This window comes from Hippocampus bargibanti, linkage group LG12 (assembly GCF_051943395.1).
Source record: "Hippocampus bargibanti isolate YZ-2025 linkage group LG12, ASM5194339v1, whole genome shotgun sequence".
NCBI lineage: Eukaryota > Metazoa > Chordata > Actinopteri > Syngnathiformes > Syngnathidae > Hippocampus > Hippocampus bargibanti.
In genome coordinates this window covers 19,023-33,009 of record NC_142745.1, presented here as the reverse complement: position 1 = coordinate 33,009, position 13,987 = coordinate 19,023, and the positions used below count along the sequence as shown (strand labels likewise).

General features: G+C 42.5%; 2 protein-coding genes across 9 annotated transcripts in view; both read left to right on the top strand.

Moving 5' to 3' along the window:
• Nucleotides 1-2,733, top strand: part of LOC148889795 (transcriptional enhancer factor TEF-5-like) — a 47,709-nt gene extending 44,976 nt beyond the window's left edge. For all 8 annotated transcript variants that reach the window (XM_089010213.1, XM_089010210.1, XM_089010212.1 and 5 more), the window contains one exon: nucleotides 1,206-2,733. In XM_089010213.1, coding sequence (XP_088866339.1) covers nucleotides 1,206-1,319 — 114 coding nt within the window. In that variant the 3' untranslated portion in view covers nucleotides 1,320-2,733. The remainder of the gene's footprint in view (nucleotides 1-1,205) is intronic.
• A 2,735-nt stretch (nucleotides 2,734-5,468) lies between these two features.
• Nucleotides 5,469-13,598, top strand: LOC148889794 (sphingomyelin phosphodiesterase 2-like). The gene is made up of 11 exons (XM_089011022.1): nucleotides 5,469-5,850; nucleotides 7,835-7,888; nucleotides 7,976-8,072; nucleotides 8,499-8,575; nucleotides 9,481-9,574; nucleotides 9,916-10,005; nucleotides 10,069-10,151; nucleotides 10,905-11,037; nucleotides 11,530-11,634; nucleotides 11,725-11,893; nucleotides 12,819-13,598. The coding sequence occupies exons 2-11, from the start codon at nucleotides 7,854-7,856 to the stop codon at nucleotides 13,190-13,192; spliced, it is 1,257 nt and encodes a 418-aa protein (XP_088867148.1). The 5' UTR covers nucleotides 5,469-5,850; nucleotides 7,835-7,853; the 3' UTR covers nucleotides 13,193-13,598.
• The last annotated feature ends 389 nt before the right edge of the window (nucleotides 13,599-13,987 follow it).

Below are 13,987 nucleotides of genomic sequence, written 5' to 3'. Positions count from 1 at the left end.
CCAGGGCGCGCCGGAGGAAAATATGCTCTATATATTCACCAAACAATTTTCCCTTGTAGAAGAACAAGTGCATGAACCCAGCCTCGACTGTAGCGCCTAGTAATGTGGTGTGCCTTCTACATAATTTGGAAAACTTTTATCGATTTAGATATTACGCTTGGATTATCTTTTCATTCATTGAACGTGCGCTTTATACCCCGGAGCGCCTTATCAGAATCAGAAAAGCTTTATTCGTCCCACGATGATACAGTGATACCTCACTTTACGAACTGATTTGGTTTCCAGAAAGTGTGTGTAAGGCGAAAAGTTTGTCTGCCAAACATTCATTTGCCATAAGAAACCATTAAAAATGAGAATAATCCATTACCAGGTCCCCATAAAAAAAAAACAACAACACAATTTTCTCCTAAATAAGCCTCAAAACTACACAAAATATACCTCATTTTATGTATAATAAATGTACTATTGGATTGTGGTGAAAGAAATAAACTGTACTGTATAATCAAGTGGTTTTATTGACCTTTGTGATGGTCGTTGATGTAGTTGCCTCTTGGTGATATCCGAGTGAAGTTGCCGTGCTTTTCTCTGCGACAATACCCTCACTCACACTGTCCCATGGTAGCTGCTTTTTGTTCATCCAAATCAACACAAGTTTTTCAACCTCTTTGATTCCCTGAGACCGTTGCTTAGACAACACAGAAACACCCTTAATCGCTTCCTTGTTCTTAAGGAAGGTAGCAATGGTCGACTTAGCGTAATGGTCCCGGGACGCTAAGTCACACAAACGCACACCTCGTTTGTGTTTTTCGATGATCTCCTTCTTCTGCTCCACCGTCATTTTCTTTTGTGTCCTCTTTGGCTTAACACTAGCCTGCGGCGGGATCCTTTTTGGTCCCATAATTGCAAAAGTACTCCACTCGATAACAAACCACGTCTGCACTCAAAGAAAGTGGGCGTGGAAATGTAGTCCGCCATCTACCGTGGTGCTGTTCCACCGCGGGGTTTGGTTTGTCCGCCGAAAACTAGCTTGTCTGCCAAGATTATTTTCTTGCAAATTTCATGTTCGTAAGGCAAAAAGTTGGTGAGCTGAAGCATTCGTAAGCCGAGGGATCGCTGTATATGGAAAAAGTTTACTCATAATACTTCAACTGAAGCTATTTTCCAAGCTGACATTGTTACTTGCGTGACTTTTTTGCTCCCCCGAGGTGGTAACGAACCGCGACACCCAGGAGACGTTGCTGTGCATCGCATTTGTGTTTGAGGTGTCCACCAGCGAACACGGCGCCCAGTACCACGTCTACAGACTTGTGAAGGACTAAGCCAAGAAATGAAAAACCAAAACATCCAAGTATGCCATCCGCCCTCTCTTCAGCCAGCAAAACCGCAAACAATGCTAGTCAGCGAACACATCGAAGGAATCGAAGCCAAAAAACAAACAAACAAACAAAACATGGTCCCCCACGTGCATTTGACAGAGCAGCCACTTGTGCTTGAAGGTGTTTTGGATGAAGTGGCGATGAAGCTCCTGCGCTTGAAAGAACAACAAAGTGTCCAATGAGAAGTCACTCACTCCAAAGCGAGGAAGAAGACAACTGGACCACCGATGACCACCAGGAAGAGGAAGTGGCGATGCGCTCCATTTTGTCAGGAAACAAAAGTGCCTTTTTTCTCCAAAGATATCATTGCCTGCCACTTTGAATTGCCTTTTCAACTACCTCTCTCTTTTTTTTGGTTTGTTTAATGACATATGATCATCGGGCAGATTCAATTAGAAATAATCCTTTTTCAACCCAACATTTATTGGTGAAAAAGACTTGAACATGCCCTGTTCCGGTACTGCTTGTCTGTGATTGAAATTGTGTCTTAAGTGGGGTTCACACATATCCATTTGGAATCTTATTTTGAAATGTTAGAAACCACGTCACGCGTCTTCTTGCTACACTTCCTGTGTGCACAAACTTCAATGACCGGCATAGCATAGCATAGCATAGCATAGCGCCGCACAAACATAACGACATCTCCAATAATCGCGAGTCTCGTCCCTCCCCAAACCAGATGTCTGTCAAAGTTTGACCTGTAAAGAAGTGATATGGGGCCACGCAAAAGTAGTGGAAGGAAATTGGGAGTGATTTTCATCAACGGGGGTAAAAACAAAAAACCCTTTTCAGATCAATATCATATTTTACAGTTGGCTCGGGGAGTAAAGTGCTTAAATTTGCCCCACTTACTGCAAATCATGTTTAACTCATTCGCTGCCAGATGATGTGCAAAAATGTGTCCCCTCCAGTGCCAGGGTTTTTGTCATTGTCACTCCAATTCTAAGACCCACAGAATATTGACTTTTAGGACAACATCAAAGTAGAAAAACAACATACAGGAGCTGCTGGAAAGGCAGCCACTCTCGCAGCGCCGTCTTGAAGTCAAAAGAACAAAAAAAAAAAAACTACATAACAAATAACATGACAACACAAAGACAGAGAGTCATTCAATCTTAAGCACTTTCTGTACCCTCTTTGTTACACGAAGCAGTTCAAGATGAAAGAGGAGAGGATCAAATAATAATAATTAATAATGAGTTCGTCTGTGTAAGCTCTCAGTCGTACAAGAGTGGTCCATCGATGAGAAGGTTTCTTCAGCCGTCATCTGTACAAATTTGAAGGTTTCGGACGTTTCGCCTCCTATCCAAGAGGCTTCGTCAGCGAACTAAAGTCTGACTGGTCGTATCGGCCCTATTTTAAGGATTATATTATGGATATATAAATAGGGCCGATACGACCAGTCAGACTTTAGTTCGCTGACGAAGCCTCTTGGATAGGAGGCGAAACGTCCGAAACCTTAATAATAAGTTATTATTAATTTAGTAATAATAATAATCATTATTATTATTATTAATAATAATAATAATCCATTTAATTTATAAGCACCTTTCAAAACTCTCAAGGTCACTTTACAGTCACAGGATAAGCTTTTCTGTGGGTGAGCAGTGGCAGCCACATGTGCCAGCGTTCACTCAAGCCGGAAGTAACTCATATAGATAGAAAGCTAGCTAGCTAATAGATAGCTCAGATTGTTGACGTTGATGGTGCCCAATCCCTTTTTTTAGAACAGGCGACTCATGTTGTAGATGGAGGTGCTTGCTACCTGGTGCCCACAGTCATTATCTTTGCCTCAACTTGCTGGCTAGCTAGCTATTAGATAGCAAATAGATATCTAGCGAGGTAGCCAGCTATGTAACTAGCTAGATAGATTGCTAAAGAAATAAAAGGAAGTGAAGAGAGGAAACGGCACCCAGGCATGAAAAAGCATTCTACGTCATATTTTCAATTGCCGATAAATTTGTAAATGGCAGTGAATGAGTTAATTGTAAATATCGGCTTTCGGGTTTAACATGTACGATTTGTCAAACGTCTTCCAAGGGTAGGGCGCAGGGAGAAAAAAAAAAAAAAAAAACTCTCAACACACCCCACAGCACAAGAGAATTGGATTGGATTTGCCTTTATTAGTCTGGCAGTGGAGAAATGTACATTTCACAGCAGCAAAGTGATAAAAGTGATCATCACTCAGGCATCCAACAATCAGGCATCTTTGATTGGAATGGATGCAAATCAATATTTTTCTCCAGATGGTACATGGATGCTTTTCAAATGGTACCACTTGTACCACCACGGCTCTATTGGAAGGCGTGCGTTTGGGTGTGAGGCAGTGGAGACCAAGCGTGTGATTTTTCTTTCTTGACGTGTACGCAGCCCAAAGTGAAAACCACATTGTTGTTTCTGTACTGTGAGTCAAGTGGATCCCGAAAGGAATGTGTTACATAGGAGCATTTTTATTTGGAGGGAGGAGGGGGGGGGGCTTGCACAGAGAGAGGGGGCATAAAAGAACGAGCAAATTGAAATCTGTTTCTTTTCATTAATTCATTCACTGCCAGATGTCCAAAAATGTCTCCGCGCCAGTGCCAGGGTTTTTGTCATTGTCACTCCAATTCCAGGACCCACTGAATATTGAATTTTAGGACTACATAACCATTCCATACAGCATTAGAGACCTTAGGCTCTCTTATTTCATCAGAAAAAAAAGAGGTAATTCCTAAATGATATGGGTGTGGAGTTATCTGAGCTTGAAATGGGGGCATCTGTCCCAAAATACAATCCAATACATCCATATTGGTTGATTTCACGTTTGAACAACAGCTGAATCTGGAACAAACCGCTAACATGGAAAGAAGGTAAATGCCGCCCCCTTGTGGAAAAGAAAAAAACATTGCCAGAGGTCTGACCAATTCGGGAATGGCAGTGAGTGAGTTAAAAATGCAGAGAAGCTTCAGTTCATATGTTGAAGATGATGTTTTATCAACACCCATCTGTGCTGTGTGCAACGTGATCATCGATTGTTATTTATAGGTTTGGAAAGCAAATTGTAATAATTAGGGCAATGTGGGCTTCACTACTTAATGATCGTGTTTCCATTGAATTCGCAGTTGGTTCAACGGAACTTTGTGTATGGGTGTGTATTTGTGTACACGTGTGTGTGTGCGGCTCACTGGACAATTTCCTTCCAGCCATTATTTTTTTGCCGTAAAATTGGACATATTTTGACACAAGTGCCTGCCTGGCTTTGAATGTCGTATTTTGCAACTTTGACAAACAAAATAATAACAACGCAACTTGCTCAATGTATTAATTTTATATAGTTTCTTACCAGTCCAAATATTTGCCCATTTTTTTTCTTTTTGACTGTGAGTGTTTTGCCTCACTGAAAAATAACGTGTGATTGCGCTGATATTGATAATTAATAAGATATATAATGTGTCGTATTCTGAATGGTGTGGGAAGGTGTTTAATTGTTTTTGTTTTGTTTTGTTGAAGGTGGTTTACTAAGGTTTTTGCCACAATTGTGAATTGCAATTTTATACTTCCAAATAGTGGTTGGACGATGTAATCAAACAAATATATCAAATAAAAGACACATGGTGCCTTTTGGGGGCATTTCCCCACCATACACTGTGTGGTTTCCTTTGTCCACAACTTTTAATAATAATACGTAATAACAATAATAATTTTCATTCTCTCAAAATCAGTTTACAGCCACATGGTTCTTTCTGTGGCTGAGAAGCGGCAGCTACATGCACCAGTTCACTCAACCTGGAAGTAGCTCAAATAAATAGAAAGCTAGCTAGTTTAATTCATTCACACACGCACACATAAAAAGTTCTTATTTGAATGTTTTACATCATACATAGATTATCTACATTACAAGCATCACACACACGCCAACGTTTAAAAACGCACAAAAATACTGCCCGGCATATGAGAAAACGTCATTTCCCATAATTCAACGGGGCCAGGAAGAAGACGGAAATCAGCAATCGTCCGTAAATTAGAGGAGTACTGTATTTGTATAAACTCCGATTGTTTTGTAATATAAAAGCAATATTTTAGTTCGAGATCGCCTTTGGCTTTGTGCTTTGTTTTGAAAGCGACCCCGTGAAGAGAAAGGCCGAAAGGAAAAGAAGAAGAGTTTAGCTTAGTGCTTTGTTTTGAAAGCTATGAGTCGAACCGGATGTAAAGAACCGAACGAGCGCTCCAATGCCGTCACTTGGAAGAAAACATGTCGTCGCCTTGATTCGCTCCGTTGACACTTTGAGCGCACTTCCAAGAAGCCGCCTTGTCATGTCGCCTTCAGCCAACATCAAGTCAGACTAAGTGACGACGCCACGGTGTGGACCTCGCCGTCACCCTTCCTTCAGTCGGCTTCGCAGGCCGCCGAAGCCAGGAAGTATCCAGGACCCGACACCCTTTCAGCCCCGATCGCTCTGATCGCTCTTCGTCCCGTTTCAAACATTTCGTCCAGGTGAGTTCTAAAGAACACCGAGACACTTGGAAGCTTTTAACGCCGCTTTGAAACCACCTCAGTGTTCTTTTATCCCAGTCACGGCGGTGATTCCACTTGTTCACGGTCAAGCTAAATGCCTTCGTGTCACTTCATTCATTGACTGTCATTTGAAGTCAAAGCGGCTTTTGCTCCAGAAACAATTTTAGATTCAACGAAATGTTGGCAAGAACACAACAAAATGGTCAAGATTGTATTTGAGACTGTGTGGGTAGCCATTGTCCGTTGTGACGTGTTCTTGTCAATTCATCTTCCTCCAAGCGGATAGATCAATGCCCTAACGGGCTCCAATTCCAGTCGAAAGAAATCGAATGGCATTGCAATTTGCATGACGTGCTAACAAAGGTTGCTTCGGGAATTCAAGTTGGAGGTGGTCAAGGGCCAACGCGAGCTCTTATGTGCTCCTGCCGGCTACAAGTCAACCCTCAAAAGTTACAAAGAGTCTTCTTGGCTGCGTGTCATAAAACTGGAACGGAACAACCATTTGGCAATTGTCAGGAAACACGTTCATGAACGCGAGAGATATAATGACATTGTTTTTTGTGCCGCTGTGGGGAGTCTCTTCACACGCTTTCTGATGAAATCAGAAAGCCTTTAATAGTCCCACAATGGGGAATTTGGAAATGGAGGTGATTTGGAGGTGCATAAATGATGTTTTTCCGTCACAGAGTATTTTTGTACTGGGTGGCCAGTGTTGAGATAAGTCAAATTGAGGTATGGTTACCTCAATTTGTGGTTACATCAAAATAAAAACAAAAAGTTTGCTTGTGCTCTAGATTCTCAAAATGATTTTTTTTTCTCCAGAAAATCGATAACGTTCTAAATGCAAATCGTGTTTGAATTACAAAATACGTCAGTGACGGGAAACTTAAATACTGTCGGTGGCTACAATTTTTTGTCAGTGCTATTTGAGGACCACAGAACTAACTATATGACAAAAAAACGTCATTTTAAAGATGGATGAAATGTGTGCACAATTTGTAGAATATTTTTTAGTTTTTTTTTAATTCTTTTTTTTTTTTGTCTTTTTAATTTAATTCAACGTTTTGTATTTTTTTTTCTCATGAATGAAAGGGCTCCTTAGAGTGTGGTCATGTTGCCCACGGGCCAGCAGTTGCCCATGCCAACTCTCAACAAAGCATCATTGATGCTTGGTAGTGCAAGATGTTGTCACCTGGATGCACCCACCCAGGCATGGTGACAATCTCCGTCTCCATTGTCCTTTTCCCTCCTCACGTGGGTCCCGCCTGCCCCCCTGAGCCCATTTCTCCTTTTTCGACATCAGCAGCGCGTGACCCAAACTCTGCCTGGTCAGCTTTTTACGCCCGCCCACGCCCATGTCGACTTTGCCAGATTTGACACTGTCGATCGACTTCATCCAGAAGTTTTGGATGCTTATCAGTCGATCGCAGTTGCCTTCGGGCCAACGGAAAATTACTATCGCTTTTCTTCAACAAATCCTTACTTAGCCAACCTTTATTTATTCAGTCACCAGATAGTTACATACGTTTGTTTCTTCATTTGCTCGAGTTCATTTAGCTGCCTATCTATTTTCTGTCTATTAGCTATCTATTTGCTATAGATTAGCTAACTGGCCGGCTAGTTAGCTATCTGGCTGGCTATCTATTAGTTATATAGCTAATTGTCTAGCTAGCTAGCTAGCTGTCTAGCTGGCTATCTATTAGCCAGTTAGATAGCTTTCTATCTATTTGAGTTATCTGGCTAGCTATCTATTAGCTATGTATTAGCTAGCTAGCTTTCTATCTATTTGACTTATCTGGCCGTCTATCTATTAGCTAGCGAGCTAGCTTTCTCTCTATTTGAGTTATTCTGGGTTGAGTGAACGCTGGCTCGTGTGGCTGCCGCTGCTCACCCACAGAAAAGCTTATCCCCTGACTGTGAGGTTTGCCTCTGTTGTTCTGACATGAGCAACCTTCTGCATTAGGATCTGATGCTCCGCAGTCATGGATCACGTCCGAGTGTTTTCTCTCAACTGCTGGTGAGTGCTCAAACGCGCACACGCGCAAACGCACAAACGCACACGCACGTTGTTCGTTGACATGAGGCTTGTGCTTTTGTTGGTCAGGGGGGTGCGTTACCTGAGCAAGCAATGTCGTCAGCGCTACGCCATGATCGGAGACATGCTGCTCCAAGAAGAGCACGACGTGGTCCTCCTCCAAGAAGTGAGTGGATACAAAGAACAAGGGACATGTGCATGATATTTATCTGCTCACTTCATTTTAACTGACTGTATTTTTCTGGTGTATAAGGCGCACCCCCAACGAATTATATATTATTTTATAAAAAATATATATATATATATATATATATATATATATATATATATATATATATATATATATATATGTATATATATGTATATGTATATATATGTATATATATGTATATGTATATATATATGTATATATATGTATATATATGTGTATATATATATATATATATATATATATATATATATATATATATATATATATATATATATATATATATATATATATATATATATATACGGAAAAGTTGCATGCCTGCCCGGGCATCCGGGCAGGCATGATTTCAGACACTGTTCCTTTGAATTTTTTGTTCTCCAGGTGTGGAGTGAAAAAGACTACCTGTTCCTGAAAAAGAAATTGTCCAGTAGCCACGTTCACTCGCATTACTTTAAGAGGTAACTTGTTTCAAGATGGAGTCATCTCCTTGCAAAAAAAGGTCTTTGATGTGCTGGGGGTGCTTTGAATCACCTGTCGATGAGAAGGTTTCTTCAGCCGTCATCTGTACAAAAGTGAAGGTTTCGGACGTCCGAAACCTTCACTTTTGTACAGATGACGGCTGAAGAAACCTTCTCATCGATGGACCACTCCTGTACGACTGAGAGCTTACACAGACGTTTGAATCACCTGCTAAATGCAAGCAAGCCACTGAAGGATTAACAGTCTTTAATTTGCTCTTGACCTGCATCCCAAAGCACAATCATCTCGACAATTTCTGATATAATTGTCAAACAAAATAACTTCACTCATTCACTGCCAGACGATGTGCAAAAATGCGTCCAGTCCAGTGCCAGGGTTTTTGTCATAGTCACTCCATTTCCAGGACCCACAGAAGATTGACTTTTAGGACTACATAAACGTTCTAGACAGCATTAGAGACCGTAGGCTCTCTTGTTTCATCAGAAAAAAAAGAGTTAATTCCTAAATGATATGGTCTGGAGTTATCTGACCTTGAAATGGGGCCACCTGTTCCAAAATACAATGCAAATTGATATAGCGCTTTAACAACAGCTGAAGCTGGAGCAAAGCGCTAACATGGAAAAAGGGGAAATGCTGCCCCCCTGTGGAAGGGGAGAAACATTGCCAGAGGTCTGGCCAGCGCTTTATCACCACCCAAACAAGCAAAAACAAAACCCAAACAAATTTGGGAATGGCGCTCTGTCAAATTTTTAATTCCCGAATACATTTGTGATTGCGTTAATTAGCTCAATTAATTACAGTCCCAGTTAATTGATCACACACATTTTTTGGGATGGCCTGACAGGACTCGTGATGGTAGTTGACTTTTTCTTCACCCCTCCAGCGGCGTTATTGGCAGCGGTTTGGCGATATTCTCCAAGCACAGAATCCAAGACACGCTTCTTTACCGCTACTCGCTTAATGGCTACCCATATATGGTAAGTATTGCAGAGTATGTAGAAATGGTTGATTTTTTTTTTCGTCAATATTCTTTTATTTTGAATCACCAACTGTTCATTTCATTATTTTGCAAAACCATGTGCCTTATCACATCATTGTGTTTTTTTTTCATCTAATATTATGGGTGTAATTATAAGGTATGTAATCTAATCATCTAATTATATGGGTGACCAGGGATGCAACAGGGAACAGAAGTGAAACTCTAAAAGCCGTTAACTCATTCACTGCCAGACTCCCCACACTCAGTCAATATGGGATGCATCCAAATGTGGGCAAATTGCCTCAATGTTGAAATTGCAACCCCCTCGGCCCCCTTCAGGCTCACCACGGGGACTGGTTTGGAGGCAAAGCGGTGGGGCTGGCCGTCGTGAACATCGGCGCGCTGACCGCTAACTTCTACCTGACTCACGTAAGTGGCGCCTTCAACGAGGTCTCCTTGGAACGTACGCTGAGGAGAAACGTGTCCTTGCAGCTGCACGCCGAATACTGCCGGCGGAGGGACGCTTATCTGCCTCACAGGGTCGTCCAGGCCTGGGAACTGCAGCAGTTCATCCGGTACCCTTTCATGTCCCGCCCAAGGCCATTCACACGTACATCACACAGTTCCTCAACTTACAACTTACAAACTTGCGTTCGGAACGCTGGCTCCTCAGTTGAATTTGTTCCCAAGTTGCTTCACCGCTATATTTTGGATGGAATGGATGTCATGTTTGCCATAGTACCGTTGACTTTTTTTTTAGTCTGCTTTCAAACTTGTTTATTTGTTGTTGTGACAGCAACTATTTTGTAATTGCTGCCTATCTTCACTCAGTGACGATTTTTGATATTTGCAAATGCGTATCATTTTTATTTTTTTTTATTGAAATGGGCTGAGTAGCTTCACGTCCACAAAAGTAGTCCTTGGACTCTGTCTTATGGTGTCTAGCTGGCTATATAGCTAGCTATCTATTAGCCAGATAGCTAGCTAGTTATCTAGCTAGCTAGCTAGCTCGCTTTCTATCTATTTGAGTTACTTCTGGGTTCAGTGAAGCCGGCTAGATAGCTTGTTATCTAGCTAGCCAGCTTTCTATTTGAGTTTCCTCCGGGTTGATGAACGCTGGCGCATGTGGCTGCTGCTGCTCACCCACAGAAAAAAAACTGATCCTGTGACCTTGAGAGGTTTGAAAGGCGCTTATAAATGAAATATATGTAATTACTATTATTATGATTATTATGCTTATTATGATGATTGTTATCATGAAGAGAGAATTGGCCAACGTAGCTGATATGAATGTGTTGCCAAAGGACATTGCGATGTTGTGTTCCTAGTCACACCTGGGCAGGCGCCGATGTGGTGGTCCTGGGCGGCGACCTCAACATGCACCCTCAGGATCTTGGCAACCGCCTGCTGACGTCTTACACGGAACTGCGGGACGCCTACGCCGAGACTGATAACTTTGACGTAAGTCTTCCGAAACGTACCGATCCCAAACTTTTTTCTCAAGTGATTATTCGTAAATGAGGTCAACGAAAGAAGATGGCCCCTTGAGGTGGGAGTGATCCCACTTTACGAGCAGTCATTTGATGGATTTTTTTTTTTGTTGCTTCAATTCATGAACTTGGGAGATATTGGCAAAAACGAGGAAAAATAATCAATAATATGACAACACAGCGACACAGACGGTCATTCAATTTGCCCAGGGGAGGTGCAAAAAAAGCACAATGGCCCCCGTGGTGTCCAGCGATGACCGTCAAATGGCAGCGACATTCCTCCCTAATCAAAAACGGTGCTGGCATATCCGTGGTTGCCGAAAAGGCGCAAGCGCTCAGCACAGTCTCCGCCTTGATGAATGTCGTGGCCAACAATGCTGAAAAACAATCGGTCAACTGTTGCACATGACGCACAACAACACAAAGTGAAATGGGAAGCGTCTTGACGACTTTTCCGTTTTAGGGTTGTGAGGACGGTCTGACTGTGATTGCGGACAATCCTTTTGTCAGCCAGAAGGCGCTGGCTCCCTTTGAGAAAGGCATCCGAATCGACTACATCCTCTTCAAGGTGGCGCCAACGTTGCCTTCGCCCGCTCTCATCACGACCAATTGGCTTTGACTTGTTGCGTGTGAGGCTTTGCTGTCTTCACGTGTGCAGGGTTCTTGCAAAGCCAACATTGGGTGCGTGTCGATGCGCACCACCAAAGGTTCGGTCCCGGGACACGCGTTCCCCTATTCGGACCACGAGGCTCTGGCGGCCGACTTCACTCTGGCTCCCAGTGAGGCTAGCGGAGACTTTGACTCGGCCACTCGTGACTCTGCTCCAGGTATGATTGAGAGTGAGTGAGTGAGCCTTTCATTCACTCACTCACTCACTCACTCATCGGTAATTGGAAAATAGGACGCGGAGCGCCATTCCCAAATTTATTTGAGTTTGGTTTGTTCTTGCTCGGATGCCGATAAAGCGCTGGCCATGGCCTCTGGCAATGTTTTTTTCTTTTGCCCATGTTAGCGTTTTATTCCAGCTGATGTTAAAGCACAAAATAAACCAATATGTATTGCGTTGCATTGTATTTTGGACAGCCGCCCTCATTTCAAACTTCTATAACGCCAGACCCATATAACTCCCTTGCCAGGGTTCTTGTCATCGTCACTCGAATTCCAGGACCCATACAATATTGCATTTTTGGACTAAATCAACATTCAATGGAGCGTAATAAATCTTTGACTCATCTTTCATCAGGAAAAAAAAAGAGTTAATTCCTCAATTTTATGGCTCTGGAGTTAGATGTGCTTGAAATGAGGGCGGATGTCCAAAATACAATGCAATACCTCCATATTGGTTTTGATAGCGCTTTAACAGCAGTTGAAGCTGGAACAAAGCGCCAAGATGGAAAAAAGGTGAAATGCTGCTCCCTTGTGGAAGGGAAAAAACATTGCCAGAGGGCTGGCTGGTCAGCGCTTTATCGGCACCCGAGCAAGAAAAAACAAAAGCCGAACAAATTTGGGAAGGCCGCTCTCTGTCATATTTTCAATTCCAGAATAAATTAGTGAATGAGTTAAGAAATTTGATGAGATTAGCCTTCATGAGTGTCCTTCATACTTATTTGTCACGTCTTTTTGATGATACGAGTGCAGCGTGTTCTAGCGGAGACAAATTCCTTGTGTGTTCTACTTACTTGGCCAATAATTGTGATGGTGAGATGGTTCATCATGAATGAACAAGGCAACTTTGACTCCTCTTGTCCTCAGGGGACGTGGCCAGATTGGTGGACATCTTGACGGAAGCCCGCGCGGAGGTGAAAGTCGGCGTCCATTGCGCCGAAGGAACGCGCTCCACGGCGGCCCGCATGGCCGCCATGAGCCTGGCCCTGTTGCTGCTGGAGTTGGCCATCGCCGCCGTGCCCTGGCTGACGTTGGGCACGGAGCCGTCCTTCCCGCTCACGTCCTTCTACCTGCTGGTGGCGCTCTGCTTTGCTATCCTGCTCTGCGCCTCTCTGCTCTACCTCTTCTACACTATGGAGCTCAAGTCCCTGCAGGGCACCGAGGACCAGATGAGGCTGGCTGTGGGGGGCCTTCAGGAGAAGCTGCGGGCCTTCCACCTGGCCCAGACCGCAAGTGTGTGAAGACCGCCAATGTGCTCTGAGCTGAGTCGCTCTGGATCATTGGACAATTGGCCTTTTTAGCTCTTTTTATTTTATTTTATTTTATTGTATTTTATTTTATGAAATACAAAAAACATTTACCTGAAAATGATCCCTTGAGACCGCAGGTGTCAAAGTGAAGGCCCGGGGGCCAAATCAGGCCCGCCACATCATTTTATTCAGCCCGCGGAAGCAAAACAAGCATGCCAAGTGCCATGATTCTTGCTAAAATACGCACCAAATTTTCAAAAAAACAGTCATTAGTTTTGAATTTAGATTTGAAAACTAGTTATTCATTAATTTGTTGTGCGTTCTCTAAGTAATATGTGGATGGGATTAAACATTCTAATGTCTTCCCCCCGCCCAAGATATATATATATATATATATATATATATATATATATATATATATATATATATATATATATATATATATATATATATATATATATATATATATATATATATATTGACAGCAGCAAAAGTAGACAAAGAAAATACAGGAGCTGTTGTAAAGGCAGCCACTCTCGCAGCATTTTAAGGGGACGGAATGACTGTTTCCACATGATTCTACTTGAACATTGTCTGATTCCATCCCACGCATTTCAAGATGCAAAAGCCTTTTTCAACACATTTCACTCCTGGGTAGAAATACTTTTGAGAAGGAAGAAATTAATTTTCTACCATGACATATTGCCATGGATGCTGTAACATCTGGATGACATGTGGGGAAAAAGTGTACGTGTATCCTTTTAACTCATTCACTGCCACTCGAAT